This window comes from Carassius carassius, chromosome 9, assembly GCF_963082965.1.
Source record: "Carassius carassius chromosome 9, fCarCar2.1, whole genome shotgun sequence".
Classification (NCBI taxonomy): domain Eukaryota; kingdom Metazoa; phylum Chordata; class Actinopteri; order Cypriniformes; family Cyprinidae; genus Carassius; species Carassius carassius.
Window position 1 is genome coordinate 19,359,315 of NC_081763.1, and position 21,269 is coordinate 19,380,583.

General features: G+C 40.2%; 3 protein-coding genes across 3 annotated transcripts; 1 reads left to right on the forward strand and 2 right to left on the reverse strand.

Annotated features, from left to right (window-relative positions):
• Window positions 1-20,489, forward strand: LOC132149211 (TBC1 domain family member 10A-like). The gene is made up of 10 exons (XM_059558231.1): window positions 1-480; window positions 12,496-13,373; window positions 15,365-15,464; window positions 15,573-15,680; window positions 16,439-16,545; window positions 17,540-17,654; window positions 17,798-17,863; window positions 17,950-18,139; window positions 18,690-18,844; window positions 18,936-20,489. Exons 2-10 carry the CDS (start codon window positions 12,517-12,519, stop codon window positions 19,788-19,790), a joined length of 2,553 nt encoding a protein of 850 aa, XP_059414214.1. The 5' UTR covers window positions 1-480; window positions 12,496-12,516; the 3' UTR covers window positions 19,791-20,489.
• Window positions 6,547-8,046, reverse strand: LOC132148749 (uncharacterized). The gene is made up of 5 exons (XM_059557442.1): window positions 7,995-8,046; window positions 7,630-7,887; window positions 7,290-7,461; window positions 6,843-6,991; window positions 6,547-6,739 (listed from the first exon to the last, which is right to left on the reverse strand). Exons 1-5 carry the CDS (start codon window positions 8,044-8,046, stop codon window positions 6,600-6,602), a joined length of 771 nt encoding a protein of 256 aa, XP_059413425.1. The 3' UTR covers window positions 6,547-6,599.
• Window positions 8,119-11,053, reverse strand: LOC132148599 (uncharacterized). Its single transcript, XM_059557301.1, has 7 exons — window positions 10,530-11,053; window positions 9,684-9,837; window positions 9,205-9,427; window positions 8,998-9,124; window positions 8,547-8,845; window positions 8,366-8,456; window positions 8,119-8,278 (listed from the first exon to the last, which is right to left on the reverse strand). Exons 2-7 carry the CDS (start codon window positions 9,832-9,834, stop codon window positions 8,138-8,140), a joined length of 1,032 nt encoding a protein of 343 aa, XP_059413284.1. The 5' UTR covers window positions 9,835-9,837; window positions 10,530-11,053; the 3' UTR covers window positions 8,119-8,137.
• Window positions 20,490-21,269: the final 780 nt, after the last annotated feature.

Here is a 21,269-nt window from a genome sequence, read left to right on the forward strand (position 1 = left end):
CCATAACACCGCGTTCACGCCTTGCGTCCCGGGTGCGCGCACGTCGCTGTCACTCAGAGTTGGTTGGTTGTAGGAAATGCGGACACGGCGAGATGTCAGCAGGGCCGTGTTTATCTCTTCCAGCCAAGGATGATACCCGTTTGACATTTCAGATGGTTTCCTGACTTTTTTTAAAAAAACGCAACGCACAAGTGAACTCAATGCCAACAGTAATACGGATTTGTTTGCGCGCGGATGAGTGGGAAGCACGAACGGAGCGGCAGTGTTTAGCTAGCACCGTTAGCCCAGCAGCACACCGCCCTCCAAACTCAGACCCCCAACCGTACTTTAGGCTTTATCATTAGAACTTTTCTGCCGGCCCAGCGGCTTACCTCGCTCGCGCCCTTACATCCGTTCAGCGGCGGGGTGGGGGGGGCGGTCACGGTAACCGGAGCAGACAGGAGCCCCCCCGGGACGGACGGACAGATCCCACAGCAGCGGGTGAGTCTTAATAATGAGGATGAGGATGATAATGAGCACACTTGTCTCTTTTATCTCTTCTCATAGGGAACAGATGTGACAAAACAGATAAACACCGTTAATAGCCAGCACTGTTTCCCTCCGCCGTAAACCGGGAAGTTGAGCTGATAGGCTACTGTAGACTCGAGCTAGCAAGTTAGCAGGCCACATTCAACAGCTAAATATATTACATTAAGTTACAATAAATAATACAACTTTTAAATTGTATAAACATGTTATGGGCCATAGAGTGAATCGAGATTCTCAGCACAATAAGGGCACGTGTGTTGAGAGGATGTTGCGTTGAGAGGATGTTGCGTGACAGATCGGACAGCAGCTTTAGGATAAACTTGGCAGTCACATATCCAGTGTCAGGTGCTATATGCTCACTTCATGACCTTGTGTGTTTTATGACTGTGGTCTTGCGTTTAAACTCATTATGCATTTTGTGTATATGTTGGCCTTTTTAAATGGAGGTTTCACGGTGTCCGGTAGCGAATTATTGTCCATTCACCTCACATGTGGTTAAATACATCACAGCGGTCAGTTCATACTTTTACATCATTGCCTTTTTAAAACCTGGCACTGAAAGCACACGTGTGGTTTGTTTACAACTCATTCGTCCTCACACTTTAGATATTATTAGGCTTGGAGACCCGGAACGAACACAGTTGCCGTGTATGGGTGGAGTCCCACAAAGTAAGCATTGTCCAATTCATGAACGATTCCTTCTTTTGAATATAATCTTTTTAGTGAATCGATTGAACCGATACGAATGAGTCATTCTCGATTTGGGCTTTTTAATCGGTCCGAGCTGTTCGCGAGTCAACAGCTTACTGACTGGACAGACTGACTTCAAGAGTGTTTGGAGGATTTGACTGTTAAGGGAAGAAAAAAATACATTAAGAATCAAACAGCAGCTTAAGTGTTACAAATGTATGACAGGTTTATCATCACATTACAAACAAAACGTTTTTCAGCCAGAATGTAAATAAGTATTGGCCCAGGAAAATTATAATTTATATTTAGTTACCAAATTAACTTGGTCTTTTTGAGCTGACTCTATAGGAGCATGATTCATTACACTGTGTCAAATGATATGTTTTTGCACCCGTTTAAAAATTAAATAAAATAAATAAATATTTGTGAGAATTAGTAAGGTTTTATATCTCTACCACAAAAATAAAGAAAAAACAACAACTCCTGATGAGTTTTGCATTGAGGTTTATTAATAGCTGGTTATGAGATAATGCTTTATAACACACTACTTTCTGTGAATGTGAATTTTCTATCAGCTTTTTTTTTTTTACCTTCACACATGGGCTGTGAATCCAGACCAACTGAGCTGTCTGCCTAGAAGGCGTTTGGGCTTCACAGGCGTGTTTGAATGTTCAGCCACTGTGTTTCTGTCAAGGAACCACTTCCTTTTCATCTCCTGTCAGCAGCTGTACTCAGACACATTTATATATAGATCATGCGGAAGTCTAAGAGGCAGATCTTAGTGTAAGAGGAAATAGTGGTACCCTGTTCCTATACATCTGAACTGGACCTGTTTTACTAGTGCAGCCTTACACTGTAATCAAATCACTGTAGTTTGTCTGCGTCTTCATAATTCACTAAAACTATCTGAATGGCTGCATCAGTACATCCCCTCGAGAAGCCTAAGATCTGGTGACCAGAACTTTCTTTTAATTACCCGTCTGTTTTCATTGGCCTATTAGGTTTTATATTCCTGCCTCTTATATTTTCTATTTGTGTTTTATTTGGTTCTGTTTCTTTGCTTTAGTCTGTTTTGTGTGTTCTTAATAATTTTATGATGCTGCTTCTTTTGTGAAGCACTTCGGTCAGTCTTGTGGTTGTTTTAGATGTTCTATACAAATAAAGTAACCTTGAAACTGTAAATGAGACTCTTTGTGAAACAGTTCACCATTGTCTTTACTGAACAATACAAAGGTCCTCTGAATGTTTCTTACTCTTGAGGATATGGTTAAATACAATGCGTCATGTCACATGTTGTTACCTTTCATTTATTTGAATTCTTAATTTAAGTATAGACAGATTGTTTATGTGGTATAACTTTTGCATAAATGGCAGGTTGTTTCCTATTCATCATCTGCTGTATTGTAATTTTTATTACATATTGAACATTTTATTTAATTGAACGGAGAATCTATAAAAACATAACTTTTAATGTGGTTGTCAAAGTGACTGTTTAAAGGTAGACTACTAATCATTAGTTTGGGGTCAGTCAGATTTTTATTTTAATGTAATATTTATTTTATATTTATTAATTCAGTTAAACTGGTTAAGACTAATTTAATACTTACTCAGCAAGGAGCATTGGAAATGAAAAAGTTGCTTAATAATAATAATGTTACAAAAGTCCACTGTAAGTGCATTTCTTTACAATTTGAAATATATTTCTAAAAAATTTTTTTTTCATCTTACCTTTAATATACATAATAAATGGTAAAACAAATATAGAATCTACTGTGTTCCACGCAATCTTCACTGTACCTTGCAAATCACAAATGAATTTAGTCTTTGATTTGGATGAGAGCTGCTCTCCAAACTGCATTTCTTTTGTGGTTTTACTTGAGATTAGATAAATGTACAGTCTCCCACCACATGCAGCTCTTCTCACACAGGATTGCCATACTTCTGGAGAGTATAAAGGCGGACTTATGGTTATTGTGAAAAAGAGATGTGGCGGAGGCAGAAGTTTTGGTCAGGCCTGGGCAAAAGTGAGCAGGCACTAATGGATGGAGTCTCAGTAGGGATGGGTATCGTTTAGGTTTTAACGGTATTACTACTCTTACAGATACTGCTTAACGGTCCGGTACTTTAACGGTATTCTTGTCGGTATTTTGTGTTGTGTATGTGTTTTTTTTTAAAGAACAAGTTGAGAACAGAATTAACATTTATTTTTTAATGTAAAATTAATAAAACTATTATTTGTAGTGCAAGAAACAGCCATGTTTGAACAAATAGCTATTATACAAAAAACTAATGAATGTAAAACAAATGAAATAAACTATATTTTTCTGCTAAAGAACATACAGTGGTACAAAGCAACACGGGTGGGGCATGTAGGTAGGCTGCAAAAGGACTCTAGCCATTCTTTTGATGAAAGATACATACTGATTTTTCTTTATTTGGAATTCTAAAAACAAGTAGAAAATATGTTGATTTCATTCTCTCATTTCTCCCAAAAGAAATCAACAGAATTTCTACGTAAGGTTAGCAAACCAGGGAGATTTTACATTTATTTTAAATGACGTGAACAACGTTGATTCAACATGATTTCAGCATACATACCTGACGTAGATGGGGCGACAACCAGAGACGAGCTAGCTAGGCAGTCGAAAACATTGCATTTGTCTGCACATAATGCACTTTTAAAAGATGCTTTGACAGATTGCTTGTGTTTCCGCCCTTACATGCAAAAATTTTGTTGCACTTATGACAACGAGCGTTGTCTGCATCAACTCTAGTTAAGTATAACCACAATTTGGAACGTTTTGCTCACGTTTTGCTCTCTCCGCCATCGTCACTCTTTGAATTAAGCGGGAGTTTTCGTACTGTTATGCGTGTGCGTGCGCCGCGCTCGTTCGTGTTGTGTGTGTGTGACTGACAGACAGCCTCCGCGGTGCGCGTGAGAGATCTCACAGACAAACGTCTTAATAATATCGCAAATTCGAAATGTTTGGTAAGATAAAATGTGCACGATAACATTATTAAACAAAAATACATAGTACATATTTTTTTCCCTCCAGTAGCTACCGAAAGCAGAACCGATAGCGTCAGACCTTACTGACACTACGGTCTTTCATAATTTAGCCCCGAGGCCAGTTTAATGCCGGGTTTGGTACCCATCCCTAGGAGTCTGTCTTAATATCCAGGCCATCTCAATCTTCTTTTTTTCATCCTATTGAAAAATAAACTGTAGAACACAGTAGAAGACATGCATAGTGAAACTACCAGGTCTCCATCACCGTCACGAATGTCATTCACAATAGCCCCAGACCCGAAATACTGTTGCAGATTACAACCCGCTGCTCGAACTATAAAGTTAGAAGCTATGTAGAAAGAATCGCTAATGCACGTCTGCTCAACTAATACGAATATAAAACACAGACGTGAACTTGTATCAGCTGTCGCTTAAAGCCTATCTTTCAAGTTGAAGATCCCTGTGAATGAACGTGTAGATAAATAGTGTAGGAATTCGACTTGCGTGAAGAAATTAATCATAAATGTGCATTAAAACAGTTTTTTAAAAGAAATTGTGAGTAAAATTACTTCCGTTGTGAAAACGCTCTGATCGGAAGTGACGCAACGGCCGGTAAACATCGTCTCTTCGTAATGGAGTCAGACAGTGAAGAGGTTGCAGTAGGGATAAATGTCAACTCTTACGATGGGCCATTGCCGTATAATTACGAGCCGCCTAGGCGAGAGAGGGGTCAGGCAGAGTTAAGGGGAAGGGTAAATGGACAGAGGAGAGAGATAGAGTTGTGGTGTGAGGAGAATCGGTTGAGAATTGGGCAGGTGTCTTGGTGAGTGACCACAGGCTAAAGCCAATTGTGGCTAACGTCTCCATGTTTAACACATTGCAGTATTTTTAATAAATCATATTTAGCAATATTGCTGTCGACTTTGTTGTTTTTCAAGCATCCATGTAGATTGTCACCATTTATGCCAGCAACATGTGTCTTAAAATAATTAATTTAGATCCCAGATTTTAAATGAATGTTGTAGGATGTAGGCTATAGCTTACATATGTGACGGTCAGCTAGTCTGGATAGGGATAGAAATTCTGTGCATTTCTATTCAACACAGTTTAATGTGAAATTTTGTAGAAATTGCTAACTGATTTTTAATCAGTAACTGCTTTTAGACCTAGGTGTCCGCATGTTCTGCTTCTGCAGATGTCAGGCGTTTGGGCCGTATATCTAAACAACATAACCGGACAGCTGGAATTCCGAACTTAGTCGGCTGTTATACTACTCACCTTAGTATTTCCGACGGACATTATGTAAATGAGCTCACATGTACTGTGGAGTACGTGTATGAAAGCGGTTAGTCTTCCGGCTAGGACGGGAATATGCTGTTCATGTAAATACAGTCATTGTAACAAGGATCTTTTATTGTCATGTGAAGGGATACTGGTTGTAAGGCATGCAGATAAATGCATCTAATTGACAGCCTATACTGTACAGGGGGTGTGTCTTTTTACAGTGCATATTTACCCAAGTTTTAGGAAGTAAGTAGTCTACATGTCGTTTCTTACAAGGTCTTACACCAACCATTAGAGCTACAAGGAGGGAAGGAGAGTGAGTTTATCTTAGCACATTTGTTTAACAGGTGCTTGTGTGGTAGATGTGAGGCTATGCCATCAGCAGTGGAGAGTGTGTGCTGTAGGGAGGTCGACGCCTATTGGTCCCTTGTCCAAAACCTAGATCCCCCAGAAGACATTACCTGCCTCACACTCCATCCAGGGTTTGAAGCATCCTGTCTGAATCCTTTTGTGCTGCAGATAGCATACATGAACTTCAGACAGGAGCATGGCCCTCTTCAAGCCAGCAGACCAGAGTAGGTTTTGAGCAAAAATTATTTCACACTGCAATTCAAAGAAACAGCTTTTCTACACCAAAATAGTAAATCCTGTTAAGCAGGTTTTTAAACTCAGTGGTTTCCATATACTTCCTATAAAAACAACTTTGGTGTTGTGTAGTACAGTAGAATATCAGCCAACAGGACATGCAATATTTACCATTGGAATGGTTTACTATGAAAACATGGTATGATCAAAATGTAATTATGTCCCAATCTACACCACAGGCAGTTCCGTTACACAGCATACAGGCAGGTTGTCCGCTGGGCGTACGGAATAATAGGCAGGAACATTAGGAAAGCCATACCTTCATGTGTTGTGTCAGCAATAAGGAGGCAGTTTGCAGAGGAGGGACAAACATACAAAGCTTTCCAGTGGCCCCGCTTGGAAGACGATTAATAAATACATAGTGAAACAAACTGTACTGGTACAATTGATCTTTTATTACATGTTAAAACGTGAGTGTCGTGCGAGATGGAGGCTGACTGCCTCATCTTTGGCAACCTTCTGGACGGAAGAGGTGAGGGGGGGGCGGTGCAGCAGAGGACAAGACGGCACTGCTTTCTTGTAGGGCCTGTGGTGACTTGCAGTATTCCTCTACCAGAGAGACCATAAGATTTGTTGCGTATCCTTGAGGAGAGAAATGTTTAGAAAACATTTAGTAACATGGATGACTTGCATAAAGATAGATTCACACAAAAAAGATATTGATAAACTAAGTGAAACTACTAACCGTAAGATGGTTTCTCCTTGATGGGGTGGACTACCCAGCCACCTTTCCGAAACCGCGGGTAGCGAACAGCGTAGCGTACCTCACCCTCACTAGTACGCGCTACATCTCTGTTGCCATTACTATTGAAATGTAGGGCTGCCAAGAGAAGTCTGTACGAGATAAGTAGATAAAACATTAGGTCTCCAAAGCTAACCCAATGCAGTGAAATGCAACAGAAATATGACATTAATGTTTTCAGTTCAAATGGGTATAAGACAATGACTCATCTTTGCAATTATTTTTTTGCAAACAATATGTAATGCTGTTATCAATCTATAACATTTTGGTCTGCTATACAAGACTGCATTAGTTTTTAGCCATATTCATTCTGTCATAATTTCCTGAAATTGAAAAAAAAAAAAAAAAACTAATTTTATTAGTATCGATACTTTTAAGTGATAACACTACCTGCTGTACATCCCAAGAAAAGAAAAGCCAGTGTGTTTGGGAGCAAAGTGCAGAATAAGGGAATGGTAGGCCTCCAGGGAGAATGTCTGATGCTGAGGTGACAATTGTCGAATATCCTTTACCAGTGCTTTCCTGGCAGCTACACTCTCCAGTTTAGTGGCTGCTGGTGATCCTGAATAAAACGTATTCTGTCATATAATCTCTCGCATTTCATAACACAAGTAATTATTAGTACACATGGGGTTACGTATTGATAAAACCAAACTAAAATTTACAAGCACTGAAAAAAGTTTAGCCTCAAAACATTTGACATCTTTTAACATAGGCTATTATGTTGTACCTGGTTCCAGCCACTCCTTGTTTCTTGCCTCTCCTTCCAACGGTGGATGTGCACAGCTGGTAAATGCTGGAGAGCTGTGTTCATGTATGTCCTGTACATGATTTATCATACTCTGCCATTTTGCCTGCATCTCATCTGGATCTCCTGTAGGGGTGGAAGCTGCGGTCCAATAGAGATGGTTGATAATGGCAGGCCTCCACAGCTTCAGATCCTCACAGTCCCTCTCTTTTGCAGCAGCATCCAGTGCTTTCTGTACACCTGTTCCAGAGCAGACAAACAGAGCAGAGCAAATTAATTATTAGGAAAGTGAATTTAACTACAAAAACAAGTCTGTTATATAGAACTACCAGCATCACAATACATACTTTTCCCAATATGCCAGACGTCAAAGAAATGCTTTGTTCCTTCTGATAACATTTTCTCACGTACCCACTTGGCCACCTAAAACACAAATTGATTTTATAGAATTTATTTTGAGTGATACTGTGCCTGTCAATGCTGTTCAGCTTTAGATCTCTCCTAGCATCATTACCTGCCGATTTCTGTCTGTTATCAGAGCAGACACTTGCATGTCTTGGTCCATCAGGAACTGCATACTCCGCTTTAGACCCTCTAGCTCACACCAAGAGCTGCTTGGGACTTCTGAGCTCTGTAAAACCAACTGATTATTACTGAACAGTAACTGTAATATCAGTAACTAAATCAGACACAAGATTTCTGTGTGACATCAACTTACTTGGACAAGCTGAACATCCAAAACTTTGTTAATTCGATCCTCAATCAAGGAGTAGCTACCATACTTGGCACAGTGTCCAGGAGAATCTGATCTAAGAACGTCAAAAACAGTTACATTTATAGGTTAATGCAAAAACACATTGACCTGTTCTACATCAGTGACGTGAGCTGGACCATTCTACCTGCAGTCACCAGACAGGATCAATCCACCCCCAGTCTCCTTCAACTCCCTGATGATCCCACTCTGCTCATTCCTCCAGGCCTGCACGATGGTAGGGATAGTGTAATAGCGCTGATGGCGGAAAAAAGTGCCGGGACTTATGCACTGCAGTCCAAACAGCTTCAGCATCCTGATTGTCTGAGTAGCCATGCAACCTGAGAAGTGGATGGCACCGCTGAGTAAAAGGTTGCAGGCAGGCATGTTTCGATGCACCTTCTCTTGGTTTTGCCAGTAACGCTCATAGCCACAAGTTCCGCAGGCCTGAAAGATGATAGAAGATTCAATACTCAAGCAGCTTTAAGATGAGCCAGTAAAAAACCTGTATAGTTAAGACACAAATAATGAATATACATACTGTACATTCACAGACTATAATTCAGCTCCTCATAGACAGTTGACAATTAAGACATTACCTGCTTGACTTTTATGAAAGTTCCTTCCGGGTGCATTATGCATCCCTGGGTTTCCCCACAGCATGCAGGGCAAACTGTGAACAAGGACAGCAACTGCCTCTGGCAAACAATGAACTTGTCAACAGCACTGAAAACAAGAAAAGGAAAACACTCATTAATTCTGACTATGACATCAGAAACAGTTTCCATTAATAAAAAGGTTTTTACTTTGGGTCACTGAGAGATTCCAGCTCTTCTGGTTCCTCCTCAGAGGACTCTCTCAACATCTCCTCCCCTGGACTCCATGACATATCACCAGAATGGTTGACAATATCAGAAAATGACCATTCATCATCACTTTGTTCAGGACTGGCCAGTGGAGTTGATCTGCGATGCTCAAACCTTTCGGTTTGAGTCCCCACATCCACCATCTGAGGCTTTACCTGAACACCTTAGATGAAAGAAATTCATCTTAATAATTGTTCACCAATTGTACATTCATTGGTAACAACACATGCACTATCTAATGCAACCCAGTAAAAATGTATTTTTCTAACATTATGAAGTTCTTAATTTTTAATGTTTACTGTCTGAAAAGTGGAAATGACAAAATAGTAACCATGGAGATCATGAAATTTTTTGACGTAATCCTTATTTGTGATTGTTTATGGCATGTATGTTGAATGCTAGATATATAAGCTAACTACCTAATGAACGATGTAAACATCTTATGTTGCACTGTGATCCACGATGGACCAGTTCTGGCTCAGGGTCCATTGTAGAGATGTCTCCATCTCCATCAGGATCTGAAGTGGCAGTTGCACCCGCCCCGTCTTTGCTGGCAGCACTCTCTCCCATAATCTGAAAACAGACCGAGATCACAACTTTGAACTCTAAAAAATGTAGTCCTTTCATGAAAATCCCCCATTCATGCATTATTTAAAAGACTGTTAATCTTTTCAAAATCTTTTTAAAGTACGTTAGTCCCGAGCTGCATTCCCTTGCATGTGCCTTGCTGATACCAGCTTCGATTAGTCAAAGAAAACCAAGGCAAATCCGATTTAACTAAGAAAACTAATATTGTAAAGAATTACTTGGATGCGTTTTGGAGACGGTGAAAAGTGCGCGCTCTTTCTTTCAGTCAAACATGCGCCCTGTCACAAGGGCAGCGTTTCATCTACATTACTTACCGATCAAATAAGACTTTGGCGGGACAAAAAAATCAATTTGGCGGGCGCTAAAACAAGTTAAATGCAGGAAAATTCATGCGTGAATTTAACCGAGTAGTAATATGCGAATGCGACCACATAAAATTGTAATTAAAAAAAATTAAATTTTCTGGAACCCTGTCTTAATAGCTCAATAAAATAAGTGGCAGGAGGCTCATGTGCAGCCTCACGGGGTGTAACAAGAGCAAGCTGACGGCAGCTAGGCGGGCTTTCGTGCCATGCCAAGACTAATCCATTATAACGTCAAGAAAAATAAATTTGCAGAGATTACATGCAGAGCTACATTTCGATGCAACAATTTGTATATGGTATTATAAGACTTACTGTGCAAAGCTCCCGTTTTCGACGCGCAGATTCTCTGCTAGTGCTAACATTAACGTTAGACTCTTCACTCCCGCCAGATTTTGCAGGTGGACTTGCATGCACCGATGGCACAGCTCCATTTGCCAGCCTAACCCACTATTTTCGTCGAAATCCCATGCGAAATTCCATAAGATCTCCTTGGTTGTAGCTGTCCGGTGTGAAGTGTTTTTCACATACCACCGTGTGTCTAGTCAACGAGGAGGCAGCGAAATTGCTTCTCTTTGCCTGGACGAAACGTATCCAAGCACGGAAATCTTTGTGTTTCTTGTTTGGAAATCGGTGGACCCGATGGCCAGACAAGTTGGAGTTGTTGCATCCAAAACAAACACAAGAATTCACCATTGTGACAACTCAAACCTACTATAACTATAATAACGATAACGACAATCTCTATTTTCTGTTTCCACCTCTCAGACTACGTAAACCCACACTGAGAACCAGGGCTGCAGCGCCTATGTTTGCCTGTCGTTACGTCATATGACGCGTTCTCTGGGAAAAGCCGGTTTTTTGGCGCGTAGCTTAGAATAGGCACTTTTTTCCCTTAATTTCTGCCCGTGGGTGTTGTAAAACATATGTATTCTTATGTACGTCTTTTTAAATTTACATTTTCATACAATATTCTGTATAAATTAAGTTATAAAATTATATTGAAAGATGGCCTTTAAGTCACAGAACATCGACAAACTGTAGCTGCAAGCTGTCCACATAAAACCTGAGTAGCAGTTAGAACGAAAATTATTTATTCCAAAACAGAAGTCGGTTATCTGTATATTTAAATTTTTATTTCATCAGTCTACAGAAAATGTACAAAGATAGCTTATTCAAGGCACTGTATTTCCTCATCATATTTCCTCAGAAATATTAGATATATTAAAACTGTATAAATTATTTTATTCAGAAATTACATGTTTCAGATTTTTTTAATTTGTTAATTCATTATTTACATTAATAGGCCTATGTATTTGAAAACATGCAGATAGTCACCTGTGTCAGTTGCAAATATGATAAAATAGTCTTTGTGAGGATAGCAGCTTGTCTTAAATTCTTTAGACACCACACACTGAACGACTTCAAACAATGACTGAAAACACAGACTGAGACCAAATTAAATTCATAATCGGCCTGACAGGGGTGTGTTCCCAGCTTTACAGAGTGAACTGAGTCAGTGCTTTGAGCTGAAAAGACTTACAGTTTCTTGCAGGCTTATGATATTTAAAAGTAATTTTTTACTTATATATATATATATATATATATATACATACAACTGCAAATTATAGGCTAACTGTATGGGTGAACACACAAATTCACATGCCTAACACAGCCTGGATAACACCAAATTGCCTAACACAGCTGTCAATCGAACTCATTAAGAATTATGCATAACCACATTTTATTTATTTTAATATTTAAGATGTTATAATAATTTTAATGTGTTAAAATAGATTAAACAAATATTTAACAAATATTATATTTGCATAATCATAGTAGATGCAAATATACTATGATATCATTCTGATCTCTAATCATGAGCCTGTTCATCTTAGTGGGCGGGCCTATGCCGTCAGGCCGGTCTGCTGGCTACGCCCCTGAATCAGAGTGCTCACAGATCGTTTTAGGCAGCACCTCTTTAGTTGAATGCCTTTTAGGCGTGTTATGTTATTATTTTGGCGTAAAACAATTGAGAAAATTGTTTCTTTGGAGAGCTATGATGTGAGACATGCTTGTGGAATTTCACAGAGGATTTATTTTAGAAAAAATTGCACATTAGTGGAATTTCCTGCAAACTGTCACATCTAAACACCTGCGTCATTGCAAACCATTTACGAGATGGGTTCATGCTTTTTAATGATATCACAGTGTTTGTTCTTATTCTTCTCTTCTAAGGAATAATTACTGACTAAATCATTCTTGTTTCTCTTTTGATCAGTTGTATCGGTGAGGAGCAGCTATGGCTGAAATCACCGCCCTCACTCCCTCTCCTCCCAGTATGGGTGACCCTCCAGTCCCTGCTCCCTCCAGCCCACAGCCTCTTCCCTCTGAAACTCCCATCCCAAAATCATCTCTCTATGGGGACCGAGCCGTGATGGGAAACCCAACATTACAGGCAAGCGGAAAAATCTCTTCTTATAGGGAGAGCACACCAGTCAAAAACAGTGGCGCTCTCGATTCAGCAGCATCAGTGAGTGCTGCTGGGCCTCCTGCAGAGGTACTAGCTGCTCCAGATGGAGAGAGAAACGGGAAAAATGATTTAATCGACCAAACGGAGCGACACAGTGAAGCACAGGAGCAACAGATGCCATCATCGCCTGAACTTAATCCCAGTCCTAATCTCTATCCCAACGTTCAAATCAGCCAGACTTCCAGTCCTGTTCCCCCTGTGGACATTCCTCCACAGTTTACACCTCCTGTTCCCATCTCCAATCCGGCCCCCTCTTCACAAGACTCCAGACAAACAGAAGCACAAACAGTCCCCCAGCCCGAGTCCGCCCAGAACCCCGAACCTAACTCTCCCAGCACTGCCAGGATGACCCCTGAGCCCCCTTGCACACCCTCCAAGGCTGAGCCCCCAGCTGTACTGGTGCAGGAGTCTAGTGGGTCCTGGGTTCTGCCCTCCTCTTACTCGCGACCAGCCCCGGACACGCTCAGCTACCTGGAGTCAGCCAGCCTAATGTCCGGCACGCTGGAGTCTCTGTCGGGGCTCGGCGATGATGGCAGCTCTTTTGGATCAGACTCAGAGGTCAACGGTCCAGTGAAGCGTACTGATAAATATGGCTTCCTGGGAGGAACACAGTATAGTGAGAGCAGGTGGGTGTGTGTGTGAACTGAATGACTCAAAACCACATTCTCACATGCTATTTTTATGGTTTCCTTATTAGCACTTCGAGCAAAGAGATACCGCTTCAGTTTATAAGAGCATTTTACATGTTTCAGCATGTGAATATTTGTGTATTTTCCACTGTAAAAATGTATACCTTTCCTGTAAACATATCGATATTTTCAGCATTGGAGTTTCGACTATACAGAATAGTCAACTTAAATAATTCTGAGATTAATATAATAATATTTTTTATATAATAAATAATGTTATTTAAAATGAATAAAGTTAATGTCACTCAAATTGACATGAAACACTTCATAAACCATTTTTCTTTCATAATCTGATGTGTTTTCAAGTGATTCAGGATACTCATCTGATTATAGCAATGCTGTTTTACTGTATTTGACCATTAAGCTTCCTAAAAACCAGACTAGTTTTGTGATCTAACCCTGTCTTACAACTTGTATTTCTAGTTTAAACTTCAGTAGCAAGAATAGTTTTAACGCCTGTTTGCACCAAGAACAGTAACTTTAGTAACAACTATAAAAATAACTATATTAGCATCCGCAATAATGCACAACAACTTTATGTTTATTATAAGTGTATGCTGCGGTTATGTTCTCTGCCATTATAAATGCCCATGCTCTTTAACATCAGCTTGAATCTGATTGGTCAATGTTTTTTTTATTGCTCATCAGCTGGAAAATGTAGTTCTGAAAGTGCTCTAACCAGTGTGCCGTTATCATTGAGTTGGTGAGGTTGACTTCCCTTCTCATGAAATTAAGCTATTATTAGATTATTTAACATTATAGTTACAGTTCTTCCTTGTTTTTGAACTGGCCTTAAGTGTTTGTAAATTTGACTCATTTTTAGATGTTGCAAAGAATCAAATTAAAACTATGACTCTTTTCATCATCACTGCAAGTATTCCAAGAAATCTAGTTTCCAGTTTTTTTTAAGATGTTAAAAATATTATTGATTTAATGCATTAGTAAAATAAAGTAGGTAAATTTTGATATTTATTTTATACTGTCATTTATATGTGTGCATAAAATTGAAAGTGACATATTTTGTAATTTTCATTATTCACATTCTTGTGCATGGCTCTAGTTCATTACTTGGTTTGATGAATCAGAGTAAGCATGTATAATAGATGTGAATGAGAGGGTAATTGGCAGCACCTGATGTGAATGCTGCTGGGATATTAATAATTAATGTCTACAACCGAGAGCAGGATGAGCATTTGGTGCATTCTTCCTGTACCCTCCTCTCTTGCTCGCTCTCCGTGTCCTTCATGTGTTTGTTGTGAGTGACTCAGATCGTGCTAAGAGGGCTCATCTGAGTCAGAGTGCACTGACTGTCTCACTTTTTGTCTCCCTCTTCCCCTGACAGTCTCCGCTTTATCTCTAGTACTGACTAATTCTGCTAAAATGGGCATGAACACTGTCGTTTACATTTGAACATTTCCTTTTTTTATTCTTGTTCAGCATTAACTTATTAACCACCACATGTTTTTCCAGCTATTTAAAATTGGTCGGTGAGGGTTAGCCTTAAATTAGACTTTCTCATTTGGTCTGTGCACTGTTTATCAGAATTCGTTTTCTGCTATATATTATTATTAGTATTATTTTGTAAGCCATTGTATCAATCAGACATAGCTAAACAAATCTCAAAGACTGTTTACTAAAAGTCTCACATTTGCTACATATTTGCTATATATATTATATTTATAGTGCCTTTGAGTAGCACTCAAATCCAAGCCTCAGATTGGAGTTTCTATCTCTGGTGTTACTACGGTGCAGTGTTATATTTATTAATTTGGAAGACATAAATTCTCAACAAAGCTACAAACCTCTTTGGCATTATTAATTCACCAATAACAGACGATTTCAGGGGTTTCTGATTAGTTTTACAGCTGTCTGTTCTCTTAGATTCAATAGTATGTGTATGTGTTTGTGAATCTCTCTCTGTGTTGTAGTGAGGCGGAGATCGCTGTGGCCGTGGCGAGGCAGAGAGAGATGAAATGGTTGGACATGTTCAGAAACTGGGACAAATGGGTATCACGACGTTTTCAAAAGGTCTGTTTCTCACTCAAAGTGTCACGGAAGGCATTACTGACTAGGAATAGGAAATGCTGTGCCTATGAAGGTTTATACATGTTGAGTTATGTTTTCTTTCTGCTGCAGGTGAAAATGCGCTGCAGGAAAGGAATCCCCTCTTCACTCCGATCTAAAGCCTGGCAGCTGCTTTCCAACAGCCAGGAGCTCCTCGATTCCAATCTTGGAAAGTTTGATGTACGCTCAGGTTTGATACATCTTCTGTGAAAACAGTCGTGGTGCTAAATCAACTTCTCCCAAGTTCATATGCTGCTGCACTTTGTTACACTGTCAAGAAGAATAGTCAAACAATCTGGATAGGGATGGGACGGTATGAAAATTTAATATCACGATTATAGTGACTAAAATTATCACGATTATCAATATTATCACGGTTTTGTTGAAACGAGATGAAAGTGTTCAAAAATAGTTGATGCTCACACTGAAAACATTTCAGCAAGTTTTATATTTAATAATCAACAAACAACTAATAAAACAAGCAACTCTATGCACTTAATTTAAAGAAAGATTAAATTCTGTGGCATTTCCTTCCTTACAATGAAAAGTGTAGAAGCATAGAAAAGCATAGAAAAGTCACTGACTTTCGCCATTCCTTCTCGAAAAAAAACATTGTGCGCTGCGCTTGCGTCAGACTGTTGCTGGCTGGACATGATTTAATAGTGAGTTATTAAAACCGCGATAATCAAACACGGTTTTAATGATAATTCATTTTTAAACGATATTACTAACCTTCAGCACATTTTATCACGGTTATCAATAAAACCGGTTATCGTCCCATCCCTAAATCTGGAACTCTGTCTCACCTTTTAAATCTTCTTGTACGTACTTAGCATGTCATGTAAATCTCAGTTTATCTGCTCAGCACATTCTTCTTTTCCTTTTTTTTTTATTTTTATACACTTTCTTATATTTGTTTCACTTTTTTTGTCTCTCAGGAGTTGGAGCAAGAGCAGGGAGATCCGAAGTGGTTGGACATCATAGAGAAGGACTTGCATAGGCAGTTCCCATTCCACGAGATGTTTGCTGCTCGGGGAGGACATGGGTAAATACAGATGAGGGTTTTATCAAGGGAAAGGGCGATCTAAGGCTTTTATTTAGAACATTGCACAATCTGAAACTGAAGGAAGGGATTTTTTCCCTCTTTGTTTTTTAGTCTATTAGTCTGCATTCACTGCATAGTGTGCATATTGATACCAGATAGCCTTTGTTTCATACTTCACCACACTTTTACTTCACCTCTGCTTCTCATTTTTTCTTTCATATATTTGGGGATATATCTATGCCTAATATCTAAGCAAATTATGTGTTGCCCAATTCAAACAGTATACTAATTAATAGTAATAATAATAGTATTATTTTTTTTACATGTATACCACAGAAATAAATATCGGCAGTTTTTATTGTCCAGACTTCCATTAATCAGTTCATTTTACCTAATGTCTGTGTGTGTCTGTCTGTGTCTGTGTCTGTGTGTCTGTCTGTGTGTCTGTCTGTGTGTCTGTCTGTGTGTCTGTCTGTGTGTCTGTCTGTGTGTCTGTCTGTCTGTCTGTCTGTCTGTCTGTCTGTGTGTGTGTCTGTCTGTCTGTCTGTCTGTGTGTCTGTCTGTGTGTGTCTGTGTCTGTCTGTGTGTGTCTGTCTGTATGTCTGTCTGTGTCTGTGTGTCTGTCTGTGTGTGTCTGTGTGTGTCTGTCTGTGTCTGTGTGTGTGTGTGTGTGTGTGTGTGTGTGTGTGTGTGTGTGTGTCTGTGTGTGTGTGTGTGTGTGTGTGTGTGTGTGTGTGTGTGTGTGTGTCTGTCTGTCTGTCTGTGTGTCTGTGTGTGTGTGTGTGTGTGTGTGTGTGTGTCTGTCTGTCTGTCTGTCTCTGTGTGTGTGTGTGTGTCTGTCTGTCTGTCTGTCTGTCTGTGTGTGTGTGTGTGTGTCTGTGTGTGTGTGTGTGTGTGTCTGTCTGTCTGTCTGTCTGTCTGTGTGTGTGTGTGTGTGTGTGTGTCTGTCTGTCTGTCTGTCTGTGTGTGTGTGTGTGTGTGTCTGTGTTCTCAGGCAGCAGGACCTGTACCGTATACTGAAGGCCTACACAGTCTATCGACCAGATGAGGGTTACTGTCAGGCCCAGGCACCAGTGGCAGCCGTGCTGCTCATGCACATGCCTGCTGAGGTAAGACAGGCTTTAACAAAGCTGTCTATTTCGCTCTGCTAGGCTGTTTTTCTTTAAAAACAACAGCAGGCAAAGAAATTATGACTTACTGGAATATCACAGGATATAAAACTGTCACCATCTTCACTGTCATTTTCTTCTAGCAAGCCTTCTGGTGTCTGGTGCAAATCTGTGAGAAATACTTGCCTGGCTACTACAGTGCTGGGTTGGTGAGTACTCAGAGCGACTCTTTTCTGGATCAGAGAAGAGTGTATTTTTTTTTAACTCCTCTTTCTTCTCTTCTCCTGTCCCTCAGGAAGCTATTCAGCTGGACGGAGAGATTTTTTTCTCTCTTTTGAGGAGAGTTTGTCCCATGGCTTACCGGCATCTGAAGAAATTTAAGATCGACCCCATCTTGTACATGACAGAGTGGTTTATGTGCATTTTCTCCCGAACGCTGCCTTGGTCTTGTGTCCTACATGTCTGGGACATGTTCTTCTGTGAAGGTCAGTCAGACACATTAGAGGATTAAAGCATCTGCGATAAGTATGGAGTTAAAAATCGTTATGTTTGTGCAAATTACTTATCTATGTTTATATTGAATATGATTTCAAATTTGAAATAATATAATATAATGGTAATGTTTTTTTTAAAGGTTTTGAAAGAGATCTTTTATGCCTACTAAGGCTGCATTTATTTGAGCTTAAATATTGTGAAATATTATTACAATTTAAAACAACCATTTATTTTTGTCTTGTTTATCCCTGTGATGACAGCTGAATTTTCGGCAGCAATTACTCCTGTCTTCGGTGTCCCATGATCTTTCATTCACTCTAATATGTTGATTTGATGCTTAAGAAAAACTTCTTATTATAAATATTTTTATGCAAACCGTGATGCATTTTTCTTTCAGGATTCTATGAAAAGAAATAGAAATTGAAATCAAGTTCAGAACAGCATTTATTTGAGATAGAAATCTTCTGTGACATAATAAATGAACTTTTAAACTCTGATACATACTTGCATGTAAAGAAACGTGTGTGTGTTGTTTGTCAGGAGTGAAGATTGTGTTCAGGGTGGGTCTGGTGCTACTCAAGCAGATGTTGGGGTCTGTGGATAAGCTCCGTGAGCTGCAGGGCATGTACGAGACCATGGAGCGACTGAGGAACATCCCTCCTGAATCTATCAGAGAGGAAGTTCTGGTGCAAGAGGTGCGCGCTCTTACGAGAGAACACGCTATAGAGAAGTAGCAGTAGAACATGCCGAATCCTTCCTCATACTCTCTCTCTACTCTGTTTTCAGGTGATCTCTCTGTCTGTGACGGAGGCCCTCATTGAGAGTGAGTGCCGTGTTCAGGTGCGCAAGTGGCGGGTATCTCGTGGAGAGTTGACTCACCAACCGGGCCGCCGTTTGCACGGAACACGGGCCATCTTCGAGCAGAAACAGCGAGCTGCTGCGATCAGCTCTGGCGGCAGCCTGTCCTTCCTGGCGAGTCACATCCCTCCCCCTGGACCCTTACGTGCATCATCAAGCCTCCTGTCGCTTGCTGGTCTTAGAAAGTCTAAGATGCCATTCCACTCACAAAACAAAAAGGGCTCTACTTCTGGCAGATTTGGCCAGGATTTCGTCCCACTGCAGCCTCTCGGGGACGACACCAATGCAGTGGCCTCAAAACCTCCTGTGCCACCTGCCTCTAACGCTGGAGCCAGTGGGCGGCCACCAGTGCCACATGGGCCCAGTCCACTAGCTACAGCATCATCTACTACCACGCCACTGGCTCCAACCGCACACGCGTCCAGCACGCAGATGCTCCAGCCGTCACCTAAAGTGGTCTCTGAACACATCACGCCCACAATCCCATCACCCACCGCAAACAACGCCCCATTACCACCTTGCCCAGAAACCACAAAAGCAGCAGTGGAGGAAGATGGGAAAAAGAAAAAGAAAACCAAGGAGGACAAGAAGCGAGAGAAAGAGGAAGAGAGGCAAAAATTACGGGAGAAGAAAGAGAAGGAGAAAACAGAGAAAGAAAAGATGAAGAAGGAGAAACCAGAGAAAGAGAAGAAGAAGGAGAAGGGGGGTAAGAAAAAAGACAAAGGGGGAGGAGCAGAGCCTGAGGAAAAGAACGGAGCCGCAGCAGCAAAAGATTTGGCCTAATTCCTCGGCACTCGGCAAGAGGAAAAGCATGAGAGTGAGAAAAAAAAAAAAAGAGGACAAGGAATCAAAACGGCTGCAGACTGGTACAGAGAGTGAGAGAGTGAGAGCGAATCGCCTGGAATGTCCATTTCATCTCTAGTACTGATTTCACAAGGATAACCGGATCACGGCATCTGCCCCACGTCTCTCATCATCTCGTCTGCACTGTGCTTTCACCCAATGATGAAACAGGAAGCATTTATTACTTAGCCTTTTTTTTTTTTTTTTTTTGGGAGGTGGATATCTGATTGATTAGATCAGCTATATAATTAGTAGTCAATTCTGTTGTACTGTGTGCCATGGTGTACATAGACCCCTAGCACCATCTGTGCCAGTCCAGCCCCACAATCCCCCTCTGTACATCACCTGAGAGCTTTCTCAACCAGAATACCTGAATAAAACTGTTCTCTGGCGAGAAAAGCATGGCGGTCACTGGTAATAACTTATCTCTGAGTGTTCTGGAGGACCTATTTATTCATTGTACTGTTGATTGTTAGTGTGTGTTTGTTTGTTCTTGTATGTCTGTGCCTTGGCAGTGTAATGAAGGTCTCGTCTTTCTTTTCTCTTTTCAGTCTCTCAAGGGAGCTCATCCTTAAAGTCGCACACTTGTAAGAGGAATTAATAAATATTGGGGAGTGGAGGAGATAAGTTGAACTGACGGGGAGGTACGTTTTCCTTTAAAACAGTGAAAAGAGCCACTTTTAACTCTCCATTTAAAGAAAGAAATTTGAATATTTAAGTTAACATAATTATTAAAAAGAAATTCAAACTGTTCATGATTAGTGAACCTGTCTATCTCCGCTCAAAGACACGGCCTCACCCAAAAAATTCCTTTTGACGTCGAGCTTATTTGTTGTTTTTCTATCTTCTTTTTCAAATAAATTGCATCACATAAACTGTAGTAAACGTTAAATTCTGCAAAGCGTGTCAGTCACTCCAGATATCTGTGTTTTTTTATGTTAATTATCTTGATGTTGATATGGATGTAGAGTTTAGACTAGGATTTTAATAAATTTATGCACTGAGACCTGTTGATTTTCACCACCAACCTTGATCGGTTCATTAATGTAGGGCAGTCGCTAATCCAGCTCACACAACTCTTGAAGTCTGCGCCTTGTTGGATGGGAACGGTTTGGTGCAGCACCGTAGCATTAACCTTTGACCTTTGAAGCTCTTGGCTTCAGGCTGTAATATTGTGATGTTTAAACTATTAATTGAATTGAATGAAATCATATACTATATTATAGCTTCTATTAGTCTTGGTTTGAATTAGATTTTTTATTTTTCTATGCAAGTATGCAGAGGCCTGGTAGACTGGAACGGCAGTGAGCTTGGTTTTAGGAGAGCGATGCATTTAATCACAGGATTTATTTGTATTTTATTGTTAAGCGCTGAAAATTATTTTTGCACATTTTTCTGCCAACATCTTGGACAACAAAA

Coding starts and splice junctions, on each gene's coding strand:
- LOC132148749 (XM_059557442.1), bottom strand. CDS start 8,046: ATGTTATCAGAAGGAACAAAGCATTTCTTTGACGTCTGGCATATTGGG. Junction 7,888..7,994: donor CGTCTGGCATATTGGGAAAA/GTATGTATTGTG, acceptor GCTCTGGAACAG/GTGTACAGAAAGCACTGGAT. Junction 6,740..6,842: donor CAAGGAGAAACCATCTTACG/GTTAGTAGTTTC, acceptor TCTCTCCTCAAG/GATACGCAACAAATCTTATG.
- LOC132148599 (XM_059557301.1), bottom strand. CDS start 9,834: ATGGGAGAGAGTGCTGCCAGCAAAGACGGGGCGGGTGCAACTGCCACT. Junction 9,428..9,683: donor ATGTTTACATCGTTCATTAG/GTAGTTAGCTTA, acceptor CTTTCATCTAAG/GTGTTCAGGTAAAGCCTCAG. Junction 8,457..8,546: donor ATCCTGTCTGGTGACTGCAG/GTAGAATGGTCC, acceptor TGACGTTCTTAG/ATCAGATTCTCCTGGACACT.
- LOC132149211 (XM_059558231.1), top strand. CDS start 12,517: ATGGCTGAAATCACCGCCCTCACTCCCTCTCCTCCCAGTATGGGTGAC. Junction 13,374..15,364: donor ACACAGTATAGTGAGAGCAG/GTGGGTGTGTGT, acceptor TCTGTGTTGTAG/TGAGGCGGAGATCGCTGTGG. Junction 16,546..17,539: donor GCTGCTCGGGGAGGACATGG/GTAAATACAGAT, acceptor CTGTGTTCTCAG/GCAGCAGGACCTGTACCGTA.